Below are 15954 nucleotides of genomic sequence, written 5' to 3'. Positions count from 1 at the left end.
TCCCTTGGCTGAGAAGCAACCCCACACATGAATGGTTTCAGGATGCTTGACAGTTGGCATGAGACAAGACTGGTGGTAGCGCTCACCTGGTCTTCTCCGAATAAGCCGTTTTCCAGATGTCCCAAAGAATCGAAAAGGGGATTCATCAGATAAAATGACTTTACCCCAGTCCTCAGCAGTCCACTCCCTGTACCTCTTGCAGAATATCAGTCTGTCCATGATGTTTTTTCTGGAGAGAAGTGGCTTCTTTGCTGCCCTCCTTGAGACCAGGCCTTGCTCCAAGAGTCTCCGCCTCACAGTGCGTGCAGATGCACTCACACCTGCCTGCTGCCATTCCTGAGCAAGCTCTGCACTGCTGGTAGCCCGATCCCGCAGCGGAAACACTTTTAAGAGACAGTCCTGGCGCTTGCTGGTCTTTCTTGGGCGCCCTGGAGCCTTTTTGGCAACAAGGGAACCTCTCTCCTTGAAGTTCTTGATGATGCGATAGATTGTTGACTGAGGTGCAATCTTTCTAGCTGCAATACTCTTCCCTGTTAGGCCATTTTTGTGCAGTGCAATGATGACTGCACGTGTTTCTTTAGAGATAACCATGGTTAACAGAAGAGAAACAATGATGCCAAGCACCAGCCTCCTTTTAAAGTGTCCAGTGGTGTCATTCTTGCTTAATCATGACAGATTGATCTCCAGCCCTGTCCTCATCAACACCCACACCTGTGTTAATGGAGCAATCACTGAAACGATGTTAGCTGGTCCTTTTAAGGCAGGGCTGCAATGATGCTGAAATGTGTTTTGGGGGATAAAGTTCATTTTCTAGGCAAATATTGACTTTACAAGTAATTGCTGTTAAGCTGATCACTCTTTATAACATTCTAGAGTATATGCAAATTGCCATTAGAAAAAATGAAGCAGTAGACTTTGTAAAAATTAATATTTGTGTCATTCTCAAAACTTTTGGCCATGACTGTACATCACATAAGTTACACAGAGACAGCTGTATCTGCATCAAATAGGAGATACTGAGATTGCTGCATACATCACATAGGAAACAAAATATCGTATGTATACGCATCACATAAGAACCACTGACATGGCTGTATATACATCCCATAGAATACGCTAAAACTGTTCTACATGCATCATATAGATTACACTGAGGCTATTGTATATACTTCATATAAGAGATACAGAGACTACTGTACACATAGCAAACACTGAACTTCTGTTGTATACATCATGAAAACACTAAGACTGTTGTATATAATTCATACAGGAGACAGACTGCTGTATATGCATCACTTAAGATACCCCGAGAGTGCTCTATATACATCACATAGGAGATCCTGTGACAGCTATGTATATCACATATGATACACAAAATCTACTACATTCATACATCATAAAGGAGAGACTGCTGTATATACATCACATAGGGTCACATAGGAGATACTGTTTCTGCTATGTACATCACATAGGATAAACTGAAACTCTACTGTATATATACACATCACATAGGAGACACAGACTGCTGTATATACATCACATAGAATCCACTGACCTTGCTGTGGATACATTACATTGGATACATTAAGGCTTTGTTGTAAACATCACATAGCATTTAGGGCCTGATGACTGGCCCAAGCATTACAATCGATTATCAGTTGAAGAAATTTCTGCAACAATCTGCAGAGTGGGAATTTCCAAAACATGGAACATAGTCCAACACTTAAACACTACTTAAAAAAAGTTATTAGAAAAAAGTGAAAATTTGTTTAATCCATGATAAAAATGAAAATGTAAAATGATTAAACACAGGGCATCCTTGACTAAGGACTGACTGTTCATACATAAACCTTCAAAGCGTGTACGCTATTTTTATTTTCGCCACAATGTCGTATTTATAATCGTGTGGATTTTCACTTTTGATATGGATTAAATGAAGTATAACTGTTTTTTTTTTTTCATAATATTTTTTGGGAAGTTTCAGTGTTGGACTATTCATTTCAACGGTGGCATTAAAAAAAAAAAAAAAAAATCGCAAATGAATCGGTCCAATAGTTCTCAAAACCGACTTGACAAACTGTAGTTAGACAATAGATGTCATGCTGCAGATAAAATAAGTGATGAGTGGCGCCTGTGATGACTAGGGAACTTTGTTCTGGTGCTCCGTTCGGTATCACAGCTGATAAAACGGGCAAATGTGACGCAAAAGTGTTCTTATGTTAGACAACCTCTTAGATCAGATTTAGTAGTAGGGAATCTCTAATTTTGGAGTCAGCACTACAATATAACATTTCAATTATAGGGAGGCAGTTAGCAAAAAATGACTGTTCAAACCAAACCCAGGCGCTCGGTGCACCCTTGGTGTGGCCTAACAGTTCAGTTTTCCTTCCCACCTACTTGTTCTCCATCTATCTCCGCCCTTCTCTGGTTCCTGTAAAGTCAAAGCTGTCAATCGAGGAGGAGGGTATCAAAGATGTATGCAAAACATGTAGGTGGTAAGGAGCTCTGAACTGTTCGGCTACACCAAGGGTGCACCGAGCGCCTGTGCTTGGTTTGAACAGTCAATTTGTGCTGTAACCAGTGTGTGTGCCATAAAAACAGCAACTTATTTCGAGGCTGAAGTATACAGACTTACATTAAAAGCCAGCTGTGAATCGGTAGAGGAGAAGGTAAAGGCTTTACATTATACGCTGCGTAACACTCACAGGGAAAATGAGATTTCCTGCTCATTTCTACCCCTATCAAAAGCAAGTGGACTAAGCTCTGAGACAAATAACAGAATTTCAGCGCAGAGAATGAACTTTCGTTACATGTGAAACGTTACATGTGATAATTGATCGTAAAGACATGTTTACACATGACAAAAAGGAAATTTAGTAGGCTGAACCGAATCGATTATATTACACGTATATAATTATCCCAAGTCCCATGTTAAATCTGCTTCCTGAAACTACAATGCCTATTTGACACAACCCTAATTGTGCAGCCGCGTAATGGAAATGTAAACACTGTCACAGTTCAGAATGTCAAAGGAATAAAAGACCTACGTCTGCTGCTTTATGTCAGCAGAGTACAGCGATATTAGTAGCAACAGGGGACCTTCAAATATCTCACATAAGAAGTGGCAGTGAAAGAGCTAGAACGGATTGCCGAAATCCACACGGGATTAAAACGCTGCACATGTCTTCTGCGGATCTGACAACGTAAAAAAAACAGGTTTAAAATCCAGTAGCCGGCCCGCGGATTTTATAAATATCATTAACATACTGCAACATTTTTCTGAAATAACAGTGCAATCTTTTTAAGGGAATCTGCAGACAGGATCAACCCTCCTAAGCCGATCTGAGGTCTTATTCCAGAGAAATCCACGTTCTATGTACCATATATACGGTAATTACCTTGTAATGTCTTCACATTCTGTTCTGTCCAGATGTCATCATATCCCAGGATTCCAAGAGGTGGAAGTTCACCGACCACCATATTGGGACACCCAAGTGATGGGTGTCTCAATATGGAAACTGCTGGTGGTACCACCAACGGAAAACCATTGCACTACACACACACACTGTATACGCCATACACACCACACACACACACACTGTATACGCCATACACACCACACACACACACACACTGTATACGCCATACACACCACACACACACACACACACTGTATACGCCGTACGGCGTTATGATTTACTGCGCTTGCGTGAATTCTGCGCAAACGCTGTGAATAATTCGGCTGATCCTGGCGGCAGATGCACAACGTGTCAACAGAGGAAGAGCAGAAGGCAGAGGAATCCGGTCACATTAAGGCTGTGTGCCCACGTTGCGTTTTTTTAAGCGTTTCTGCCACGGAAACGCTCAAGAAAAGCATCCCATGTTATTATAATTGAATCGGCACATGTGCTAATGGTGCTTTTTTCCGCTGCGGAAATGCTTAGCGGAAAAAAAACGCAGCATGTTCATTAATTTTGGGGAAACGCAAAACATACAGTTGTATTGCAAAAACGCATAGGAAAACGCATGCTAAAACGCTTAACAAAAGTGTGAAAAACGCTTACAAAAGCGCATCATAAAACGCATGCGTTTTCCCGGGAAGAGGGTGTGCGTTTCCGCTCAGGAATATTCTGCTTCAAAAAAGCAACATGGGCACATAGCCTAAAGGGGTTTTCCCACTAACGCAAGTTCATTTTAAAAATTGTCTGTGTCTGACCGCGTACGGAGCATACCACATCTCCTGGGCAGGGGAGGAAGCAAAAGACAATACTGACATTACAGCAGGGGATCACAGAGGATTCATATTGTGAGGTAAAATATTTCACTGACTGTTTTTAAACAATATTTTACCTCACAAAAGGTATCCTCTGTGATCTCCTGCTGTAATCTCAGTATTGTCTTTTGCTTCCTCCTCTGCCCAGGAGCTGTGGTATGTTCAGTACACGGTCAGACACAGACAATGAGAGGAAAAGACAGCAGATGGGGGGAGAGAGAAAGCGCACAGGGGTGAGAGAGACAGAGCACAGGGGGAGACAGCTCAAACGGGACAGCACATGAGGGGAGAACACAGCACAGGAAGGAGAGAGACAGCAGACAAGGGGGAGAGCACATGGGGTAGATAGGTCAAAGAAGAGAGCACAGACGGGAGAAGTCACCACATGGGGAAAAAGAGAGTGGATAGGTGGGTGAGCACATGGGGGGGGGATTCTGAACGCTGGAAAGCCTGCTCCAATCGTGACATTACCTCCCTCCCGATGCGATAGCATCAGGCCTCCATCTAGATATTTAATATGTAAATTAGTTGTTAAGATCTATGGGCCAGAAATAGATCTCCCTGATAATCTGCAGAGCTTATTTTAAGTTAAAGGGAGAGTTACCAGGGTGAGACATGTAGATCAGGAGAGTAGACTGTCAGTGATTACATGTCTCACACTGGTGACACCTCCTTTCATTTACAATAAGCCCTGAAGGAATATGCTCAAGGATATCAGTGTGCGGCTCATAAGTCTTGACAGCTCATTTACATATTTAAAAAATGTGGTTTTCTCTGGAATAAAACATTGGATCACAGATATTAAGGAATAATTTTATACAGCTTCATATGACCTGAATGCCCATAAAGACAGCTTAGGAGGGTTGGTCTTACTGACAGATTCCCTTTAATTCTGCTAAACATCAATTCCTATTGAAAATTTTTGCGAATTTGTTTAGTATTTTTCTCTTCAACTTCAATGGTGAAACATAATTCTGCAAAAAAAATGTACTGTTACTGACTTTACTGAACAATACATGTGCAAATGATATAAGAAAATAGCTATAGCATAAAAAAACTTACTGCCTATTATCTGGGGATTAGCGAACGTGCTTGGTGATACTCAGATATCACTTGAGTCTCTGTGTACTCGGTTGTGCTTGGCACTTGACGAGCATCCGCTGGTGCTCAGATTTGAAGCTCAAATCCCTACCCCTCATGATTGGTGCCTGTTACACAGCCAATAAGCATGCAAGGATTGCTTGCCAGTCACTGTAATTCTGTAGCCATTTTGGTAGTGGCATTATGTGATTGGCTGTCCGCATTACCTCATCAAAAGTTATAAAATGACTGGCGCCACCGCGCTTGGCTCACTGACACCATTGCACAGCTTTAGGTACAGTTCTGATTAGAGGGAGAGAGCAGTTATCCAAGCCTGTGAGTGCAAAGTTTAACTAATCAAAGTCCTCTGGTGCTGATGCTGAACTATCATACTAACAGTCCTTCTAAGGGCTAATATTGTGCTTTGCGTATGGAATCAAATAGGTTCTGCATTGAACCTAGGGACAGCTGCAGGAGCAGGGAGAGTGGCAGAATATAGCCTCTAGGCAGGGTTTAGGGCTTTGCAGTCCATTCCTAAATATATATCTGCTGCACTTGACCACATTCATTTTTTGGGAGGTGAAAAAATTGACTATATGGTCATCCATAGAGTATTATGTGTTTTTTGTTACATTATGGTAGTATATAATGCACAAAAATAAGTTCAAAACATTTTCTGGACTCAATTAGTCATCCATAGAATATTACGTTTGTTCTGTTAAATTTAATTGGTATACAACACTCCAAATAAGCATTTATATTTTATTCTGGATTGAATTAGTAATCCATAGAGTCTAACGTGCTTAGTCGGTGACAAAGCGCCAAAGATGGCAGAGTCCTGCAAGACTCCCGAGAGAGCCGAGGAATATTAGAGCAACAGTGTAGGTGGCAGGAGCCTATGGTCTGGAACCGGATGCTTTCCCAGAACCACCAATGCAAGACCCCAGATAGGCTGCTTGAGGCAGCTCGAGACAGCAGAGCAGGTGATGGTGCAGGTGACAAAGGGGGCTGTCACCCATTTCTGTATGTTGGGGGCTCCGGCAATACCCGAAGCTGGGTCAATTACAGCCCAGGCAACTGATACCCCAGCTCCAAGAAGCAGGTGGAGGCAGTTCCCCCTACCTCTCGAGGAAGGAGAAGAAGCAGCGGACACCTGAAGAGGATTACTGAAATCCCCTTCTTACAATTTTTTCCTGGCTTTGCACTTTGAATGAAGGAGTACATCAACTACACTTTCAAAATATTTACGTTCAAAAAAATTTCTGTGTTGTATTTGTCATCCATAGAGTATTACGTGCTTTGTGTTACATTACGGTGGTATCTAAAACTCAAAAGTTCAAATTTTTTTTCTGGATTCAATTAGTCATACATAGGGTTTAACTCTGTTGTTGATACTTTACTGTGGTACATAAAACTCCAAAAAAATGTTCAAAAATGTATTCTGGATTCAATTAGTCATCCATATAGTTTAACGCTCGCAAGCTTAGAATCTATGAGGAAGTAGGGGAGACGCGAAAGGTGGATGGTAATAATTGCTTGTATTGTACGATCCAGCCAATAATATACCAAATAGGGTATTCAGGTAATGCTGCATGAACCAATCACCAGCCAGTACAGTACACAGAGGGCTATTAAGTGCATGTAGGGAGTGGGAACAGATGATATGAGGGTCCTGGTTTTGAAGAAAAAATTGTATGGGCAAAACAGGGTTAGTTAGATAAGTATGTTGAGGCGTCTAATACAGGGTATGTACCTCTGAGTCCCTAATTTTTGGTAGTTCTTGCTTCCTTCATAAATTACATTTAAATATCTTTTTTTTTTTAAATAAAAATAAATCAGTTTTGTTTCAATTAAATTATGTTTTTAATCCTTTTAAAATTTTGCATTTTATACAGTTCAGTAAGCTCCAAGTTTCTTTTCGATTTTTAATGTTTTATTATCAATCATTAAAATGGAGTAACAGTGTGACACCGTTGTTCCCAGCAGCTAATCTGAGAGTCAGAGATGCCTCCAGGAGTCTTCCCCATGTCCTCCTTCCATTCAGCACCTTTTCCATCCATTTCAAAATTTTCATTGCCTCCCCCCCAGACCTCCTTGTAGGGTAAGCTGGAAAAATGCTCGGATTTCCCATTGACTCCCATTATACTCGCTACTTGAAATGACTCGCTACTATAGACCTGTCTCTAATCTTCCCTTCATCTCTAAACTCCTGGAACGCCTGGTCCACTCCCGTCTGATCCGCTATCTCACTGATAACTCTCTTCTCGACCCTCTCCAATCCGGTTTCCGCTCTTTACACTCTACTGAAACTGCCCTCACTAAAGTCTCTAATGATCTACTAACAGCTAAATCTAACGGTCAATACTCCATGCTAATTCTCTTGGATCTCTCTGCAGCATTCGACACTGTGGATCATCAGCTCCTCACCATGCTCCGCTCCATCGGCATCAAGGACACCGTTCTCTCCTGGTTCTCCTCCTATCTCTCTGACCGCTCCTTTACTGTATCTTTTGCTGGCTCCTGCTCCTCTCATCTTCCCCTTACTGTTGGGGTTCCTCAAGGATCGGTTCTAGGCCCCCTCCTCTTCTCCTTGTACACTGCCCCTATTGGTAAAACAATCAGTAGATTTGGTTTCCAGTACCATCTCTATGCTGATGACACCCAATTATACGCTTCTTCTCCTGACATCACGCCTGCCTTTCTAGAAAACACTGGCAATTGTCTAAACGCTGTGTCTAATATCATGTCCTCACTATATCTGAAACTGAACCTGTCAAAGACTGAACTCCTGGTGTTTCCTCCCTCTACTAATGTACCTATACCCGACATTGCCATGACACCGAGCTTTCATTCACCCCCCACATCCAATCACTGGCTTGCTCTTGTTATCTGCATCTCAAAAACACTTCTAGAATTCGACCTTTTCTTACCTTTGACTCTGCAAAAATTCTTACTGTTTCTCTTATTCATTCTCGTCTGGACTACTGTAACTCTCTTCTAATCGGTCTCCCTCTTACCAAACTCTCCCCTCTCCAATCTGTCTTGAATGCTGCAGCCAGGATCATATTCCTCGCCAATCGTTACACCGATGCCTCTACCTTGTGCCAGTCATTACACTGGCTACCCATCCACTCCAGAATTCAGTATAAACTTATTACCCTCACCCACAAAGCCCTCCATGGCTCAGCACCACCCTACATCTCCTCCCTTGTTTCAGTCTACCACCCTACCCGTGCCCTCCGTTCTGCTGATGACCTGAGGTTAGCATCCTCGATAATCAGAACCTCCCACTCCCGTCTCCAAGACTATACACGTGCTGCGCCAATTCTTTGGAATGCACTTCCCAGGTCAATACGAGTAGTCCCCAATCCCTACAATTTTAAGCGTGCCCTGAAAACTCATTTATTCAGACTGGCCTACCGCCTCAACACATTAACCTAACTATCCCTGTGTGGCACAGTCAAAAGTTTTACCATAACCAGGTTCCCTGTATCATGTTCCCACATGCTTTATGCATCCATTAGCCCTCTGTGTCCGTACTGTTACACACTTAACATTATGGCTGGTCCAAACAATCAGAGCAATTGTTACCACCCACCTTTCGTGTCTCCCCTTTTTCCCTCATAGACTGTAAGCTTGCGAGCAGGGCCCTCATTCCTCTTGGTATCTGTTATGATCTATGTGATTATTGTTATGCTGTAATGTCTATTGTTTGTACAAATCCCCACTGAAATGTAAAGTGCTGCGGAATATGTCGGCGCTATAGAAATAAAATTTATTATTATTATTAAATGAGCTTCCAAGCACTAGAAATTGCTCAGTTCAGGTAACGAGCATCCGAGCATTTTAGTGCTTTTTTCATCTCTACCCTTACAACATTTTCAGCTTATGCCTGTTTAGTTAATTTTTTTTACATTATGTATTTACTGGACCTTAGCTTAGCCAAGCTGTAAGAGGACTGATTGGTTATATATGGTACAACTCAGAAGTGTTGTTGTATACACCAGCTGCAGGCTTATGGAGCGCCCCGCGGGCGGCGGCGTGAGAGAGCGCGCGCGCTGTGCAGGGCCTTGGTATACTCGGTACTGGGCCCGTCGACCTCAACGGGGGACGGTGTCACGGCAGCAGCGACCCGGTCCGTGGCCCTGGGGCATCCATTAAATAAAAATGATAAAAGGGGAAGGGGAAAAGTTTTTGTGGTGTTGTTAGATGTGGTAAAAATGAAGATAAAGTTTATAGATGATTAAATACATGACACCACCTGTGGTATTCTGGTCAGAGGTGACCAGCGCTGCGGTGTTGTTCCCCTGAGACGGTTGGTGTGTTGCAGCTGAGGTGAAAATAGCTCTCCACAGGTAGAGCAATAGTCCCAGGGCAAAGATGTTAGATTAATAATTAAGATGGCTGTGAACATTGGGGTGCAGAGAAATGAGAGGACACAGAGAGGTGCAGTTTCTTTACCTTTTACTGGTAATTGGTTGCAATCCGGAGTACCACATACAGGTGATGGAATGAGTTCGGCTCGCCTGGAGGCATTCAGGGGATCCACCTTGCCAGGTGGGGGTTTAGGACCTTCCTTCTGCGCTTTGTGTGTGGGTCTCCGCTGTTTATAACTAAGCTGCGACCCTCAATTGCATGCTGATTTCACTAACCTGTGCGGCTGTCAGCATGAGCCTATTCCACGGGTACCGTCCTTTTCACCGTCAGCCCGGGCTCCTTATCTGCTGACGTGCCCTCAGGTGTTCAATGTCGCACAGGAATTTACAATCCCCTTTACTTTCAGATTCAGCGATCAGGACATACAGCTCCTGACCACCAAGGACTCTGGCGTCCCTTTTCTCTCTATTAGCGCTTCACTCACGGGTCTGCTTTATACAGTTTTTTAAGCTTCCCCAGAGCCTCTCCGTCTCTGCTCGTGTCCTTTCCCTCTTCGCAGATCAGCTCCCTGTCGTGAACTTACAGGATCTTCCAGAAAGATCTCTTTACCTCACGTTTTACTGTCTTGTCATTTTCCTCACAGCTGCTCTCGATCTATGACAACCCCCTCAGCTCACTTCTAGCTGACTCACCAATCCCCTCTGCTGGCCAGAATTTATAAGGCAGCTCCCTTTTCTGACCTTCAGCAGGAATTGTGATTTAATCTATGTTACCTGGCATGGGGTTCCCTTTCTGCCTCCAAGCATGACTTCACCTCATAGAGGGAGGCAATGTCACTGTGACAACCGTACTCTGGGGTGTCACATTCCCCCCCAGTTAAGTTCAGTACTCCTGGACTGAGGAAACATACTGTGGGGACTGCTGAGCTGACAGCAGTTGGTGCAGTATTAATCTTTAGGATTTGTCAATATTGTACTTTATGATCTCTTTAGGTTGTTTGTATCAATTCTTTCCAGTAATTCTCCATGTAGTGATGATGCAGCCTAATGGTTTCTGTAGGTCATAATAAATTTATTGCATCTTCGGTAGTTCCATTTGCCGGAAAGTGAAATTTACACAAAGTACACATTATACATATGAAAGGCGTAAATCACTGACATAAATTCATAAATTATAGTAAACCTGTTAGACCAACATTGGTCCTCCACCCTTCCTAACCCTGATGCCGATCCCCATCCAATATTCCAAAGTAATAAAAAGAGAAAAAAGTCACAAGTTTTAGTGCAAAGATGACTACCATTGGCAGAATTATGTATGTGTAAATAACAATGTCATATAGCCCACAGCTTGAGGCCCAGAGTGAAGATATTGAGTACACAAATTGAAAGGTGACATGAAATGTCCCATCACTTGCTGGGATTTTAGCCAATGGACAGAAGAATATAAAGACAGAGGCTTTATTGGATGAGGTACCAGATATTTGAGAAGCTGATTGGCAGAGACGGGTAAACTAAAATGTGAGCCCTCACATAATTTTATCTTAAATTCAAGCATATTTTATTTATATATTTTTTGCATTTATTTCACAAAATGTGCCCTCAGAAGGTCATGAATGACTTTTTTGTGGGGCATTACAACATTTCCATAATGTTTGTTATAGCTGATTTCCTCTGTAACTAGGGCTGGTATATTCTCCCCAGTTGCAGGACAAATTCATTTTCTTTCCTGTACTGTATAGATGATCTGTGTCTGTTAGAACCCTGCAGCTCCTTCTCCTTCCCCGCACCCAGCAATTACATGGTCATTGTGTATACACAAAGGAGGAAGGCAGAGATGGTAATAAACCATCTCTGCTTTCTCTTTGTGGAGTCTGACTTTTGTCTTAAAGCCATATCCCTGCTGCTGCAAAATCTCATACAGCTGGTTTATGTGCAGTGGCTTTTTAGGATTTCATTGCAGAGTAATATGCGGACCCCTCCAGATATTTAAGGTTTGGGTGATACAGGATAAGAAAAAAAGAACTATTTTTCTTTTGAAATGTTGCTCCCCTAAGAAATGTATGCCTAGAGCAAATGTCTGTGTGACCACCTCCCCAACGCTATGACACTGGGTCATATTACAGAGATATCCTCCTATATAAGCATTCATTTTAAAGGGGAATATCACTGTGATATGGTGCCAAACAAAGATTGTGATGTGAGCAGAAGCAGCATGCTCACATCTATATCATATATTCACCATTTGCAGAAATATGGAGTTCATTCATACTGGATGATAATATACCCCAATAATCTCAAGACTGTCATGAGTGTGCGCTGCCTTACAATACAGCAATGGGCTATCTGCTATGAGTCGCAGCGCACACTGTCTGCTATGAGTCGCAGCGCACACTGTCTGCTATGAGTCGCAGCGCACACTGTCTGCTATGGGTCGCAGTGCACACTGTCTGCTATGGACTGCAGTACACACTGTCTGCTATGGGTCGTAGTGCACACTGTCTGCTATGGGCCACAGCGCACACTGTCTGATATGAGTACCAGCGCACACTGTCTGATATGGGTCACAGCGCACACTGTCTGCTATGAGTCGCAGCACACACTGTCTGCTATGGGTCGCAGGTCACTCTGTCTGCTATAGACTGCAGAGCACGTTGTCTGCTATGGGTCGCAGCGCACACTGTCTGCTATGGGTCGCAGCGCACACTGTCTGCTATGGGTCGCAGCGCACACTGTCTGCTATGGGTCGCAGCGCACACTGTCTGCTATGGGTCGCAGCGCACACTGTCTGCTATGGGTCGCAGCGCACACTGTCTGCTATGGGTCGCAGCGCACACTGTCTGCTATGGGTCGCAGCGCACACTGTCTGCTATGGGTCGCAGCGCACACTGTCTGCTATGGGTCGCAGCGCACACTGTCTGCTATGGGTCGCAGCGCACACTGTCTGCTATGGGTCGCAGCGCACACTGTCTGCTATGGGTCGCAGCGCACACTGTCTGCTATGGGTCGCAGCGCACACTGTCTGCTATGGGTCGCAGCGCACACTGTCTGCTATGGGTCGCAGCGCACACTGTCTGCTATGGGTCGCAGCGCACACTGTCTGCTATGGGTCGCAGCGCACACTGTCTGCTATGGGTCGCAGCGCACACTGTCTGCTATGGGTCGCAGCGAACAACGTCTGCTATGGGTCGCAGCGCACACTGTCTGCTATGGGTCGCAGCGAACAACGTCTGCTATGGGTCGCAGCGCACACTGTCTGCTATAGATTATATATCAGTGACTATACATGCAATGGACAAATTATCTACAGATAAGATTTAAAAAGTACAATTGTTCACCATTAAGTTACTCTTATTTATGATTTACTTCCGTATAACATGTAATGGTATAAAGCCTCCCCCAGAGATAAATGCATGATTTATTTGGCAAGATTCATGTTAAGAATAATAGAAAATAAAATAAATATTTAAAAGTGACCTTGGCTCCATCACATTCAATTAAAATCAAGTATGTATTAGATTCCAGTATTATAGGGTCCGAAACTTTATTTTTAAAATTACTTTTAAAATAGCTGAAAAAAGTCACAAGTTCACTGTGGCATCACTTTCCCAGCACCAGATGCTGCAGGGGAAATCTAGTATTACATCTCCTCTCCGACTCATGGACAGAGGTACTGAATGGTCTCCCCTAGTGGGACATACAGCAATGGGTTGTCCTGGTGTGATAATCCCGCTATTGTCAATAGTGATGACGACGGCTTAAAAGCAGGGGTGGGGAACATCCGGCCCGCGGGCCGTTTACGGCCCGCCATATCATTTGATCAGGCCCGCAGCCACTCCAGAGCCGCGATCGGGTACCTTGCTGCAGGAACAGAGGAGCACTCTTGCTCTGCTTCCTAGCCCCGCCCGCTGGATACCGCGCACTGATACGTGCACGCACTGACGGGGACTGAGCACACCCCGCTGGACCCCAGCGGCCCCCGCGCACTGATACTAATGAAGAGGAACCGCGCGCCAGAGTGTGAGCTGCGCTGGACTGGTCTGCGGCCTGCCCCCCCGGCCTGCCTTCTTCATCATCACTCCAGCCTGCCATCTTCATCACCCCGGTCACCGCTGCGATGGTGACCGTGTGCTGCTGTGTGTGCGGTGCGGGGCCTGGGGGCCATCCAGGAGTCACTGTGTTCAACACCAGGTCAGTATGTGCTGCCTAATGGGGACCTGTGCTGCCTAATGGGGACCTGTGCTGCGTAATGGGGACCTGTGGTGCCTAATGGGGACCTGTGCTGCGTAATGGGGACCTGTGGTGCCTAATGGGGACCTGTGCTGCGTAATGGGGACCTGTGCTGCGTAATGGGGACCTGTGGTGCCTAATGGGGACCTGTGCTGCCTAATGGGGACCTGTGCTGCCTAATGGGGACCTGTGGTGCCTAATGGGGACATTTTCCTTCCTATTGGGGACAGTTACCTGCCTATTGGGGACATATACTGCCTAATGGGGACCTGTGCTGCCTTATGGGGACCTGTGCTGCCTTATGGGGACATTTACCTGCCTATTGGGGACATTTTCCTGTCTATTGGGGACAGTTACCTTCCTATTGGGGACCTCTGCTGCCTAATGGGGACCTGTGCTGCCTATTGGGGACCTATGCTGCCTATTGGGGACCTGTGCTGCCTAATGGGGACATTTGCCTGCCTATTGAGGACCTATGCTGCCTAATGGGGACCTGTGGTGCCTAATGGGGACATTTGCCTGCCTATTGGGGACATGTGCTGCCTAATGGGGACATTTGCCTGCCTATTGGGGACCTATGCTGCCTAATGGGGACATATGCTGCCTAATGGGGATCTGTGCTGCCTAATGGGAACCTGTGCCTGCCTATTGGGGACCTATGCTACCTAATGGGGACCTGTGCTGCCTAATGGGGACATTTACCTGCCTATTGGGGACCTATGCTGCCTAATGGGGATCTGTGCTGCCTAATGGGGATCTGTGCTGCCTATTGGGGACCTGTGCCTGCCTATTGGGGACATGTGCTGCCTAATGGGGACATTTGCCTGCCTATTGGGGACCTATGCTGCCTAATGGGGACCTATGCTGCCTAATGGGGATCTGTGCTGCCTAATGGGAACCTGTGCCTGCCTATTGGGGACCTATGCTACCTAATGGGGACCTGTGCTGCCTAATGGGGACATTTACCTGCCTATTGGGGACCTATGCTGCCTAATGGGGATCTGTGCTGCCTAATGGGGATCTGTGCTGCCTATTGGGGACCTGTGCCTGCCTATTGGGGACCTATGCTGCCTATTGGGGACCTATGCTGCCTAATGGGGACCTGTGCTGCCTAATGGTGACATTTGCCTGCCTAATGGGGACCTATGCTGCCTAATGGGGATCTGTGCTGCCTAATGGGGACCTGTGCTGCCTAATGGGGACATTTTCCTTCCTATTGGGGACCTATGCTGCCTAATGGGGACCTATGCTGCCTAATGGGGATCTGTGCTGCCTAATGGGGATCTGTGCTGCCTAATGGGGACCTGTGCCTGCCTATTGGGGACCTATGCTGTCTATTGGGGACCTATGCTGCCTAATGGTGACATTTGCCTGCCTATTGGGGACCTATGCTACCTATTAGGGACATTTTCCTGCCTATTGGGGACCCGTGCTGCCTAATGGGGACCTGTGCTGACTAATGGGGACAGTTACCTGCCTATTGGGGACAGTTACCTGCCTATTGAGGACCTATGCTGCCTAATGGGGACCTGTGCTGCCTTAAGGGAACATTTACCTGCCTATTGGGGACATTTTCCTGTCTATTGGGGACAGTTACCTGCCTATTGGGGAACCTGTGCTGCCTATTGGGGAACCTGTGCTGCTTCTTATTGGGGACCTATGCTGCCTATTGGGGACCTGTGCTGCCTATTGGGGACCTGTGCTGCCTAATGGGGACCTGTGCTGCCTAATAGTGACATTTGCCTGCCTATTGGGGACCTCAGAGATTTAGTTTTCATCGCCTCAGCTGCATGATATATGGGTGCTGGACAGCCTGAATACATGTGAGGAATGCCTGTTTGTTAAGGAATCCCCACATGTATTCAGGCTGACCAGCAGCTGCAAATCATGCAAATGCGTCGACAGAAACTAAATCTCCGAGCACGCCAAAATAATAAGAGGACACCCGAGCATGCTCGGAAAAACCCGAGCAACGAGTATACTCGCTCATCATTATTA

The 15954-nt window shown here is 45.2% G+C and overlaps 2 protein-coding genes across 4 annotated transcripts in view; one reads left to right on the top strand and one right to left on the bottom strand.

The window, feature by feature from the left end:
• Positions 1 to 15954, bottom strand: part of CMSS1 (cms1 ribosomal small subunit homolog) — a 390654-nt gene that overhangs the window by 123919 nt on the left and 250781 nt on the right. Inside the window, exon 1 of one of the 2 annotated variants that reach the window (XM_073584364.1) lies at positions 3399 to 3524. The exons of the other annotated variant lie outside the window; for it this stretch is intronic. Within the exon in view, the coding sequence (XP_073440465.1) occupies positions 3399 to 3480 (82 nt within the window). The 5' untranslated portion in view covers positions 3481 to 3524. Of the gene's footprint in view, positions 1 to 3398; positions 3525 to 15954 lie in introns of those variants that run through there. 2 annotated transcript variants of the gene reach the window in all.
• Positions 1 to 15954, top strand: part of FILIP1L (filamin A interacting protein 1 like) — a 319236-nt gene that overhangs the window by 69074 nt on the left and 234208 nt on the right. Inside the window, exon 1 of one of the 2 annotated variants that reach the window (XM_073584362.1) lies at positions 13784 to 13917. The exons of the other annotated variant lie outside the window; for it this stretch is intronic. Coding sequence (XP_073440463.1) covers positions 13844 to 13917 — 74 coding nt within the window. The 5' untranslated portion in view covers positions 13784 to 13843. Of the gene's footprint in view, positions 1 to 13783; positions 13918 to 15954 lie in introns of those variants that run through there. 2 annotated transcript variants of the gene reach the window in all.

This window comes from Dendrobates tinctorius, unplaced genomic scaffold (genome assembly GCF_039654945.1).
Source record: "Dendrobates tinctorius isolate UK_male_01 unplaced genomic scaffold, ASM3965494v1 ptg000084l, whole genome shotgun sequence".
Taxonomy (NCBI): Eukaryota; Metazoa; Chordata; class Amphibia; order Anura; family Dendrobatidae; genus Dendrobates; species Dendrobates tinctorius.
Note: the sequence above shows the minus strand (reverse complement) of the source record. Positions and strands in the feature narration are given on the sequence as shown.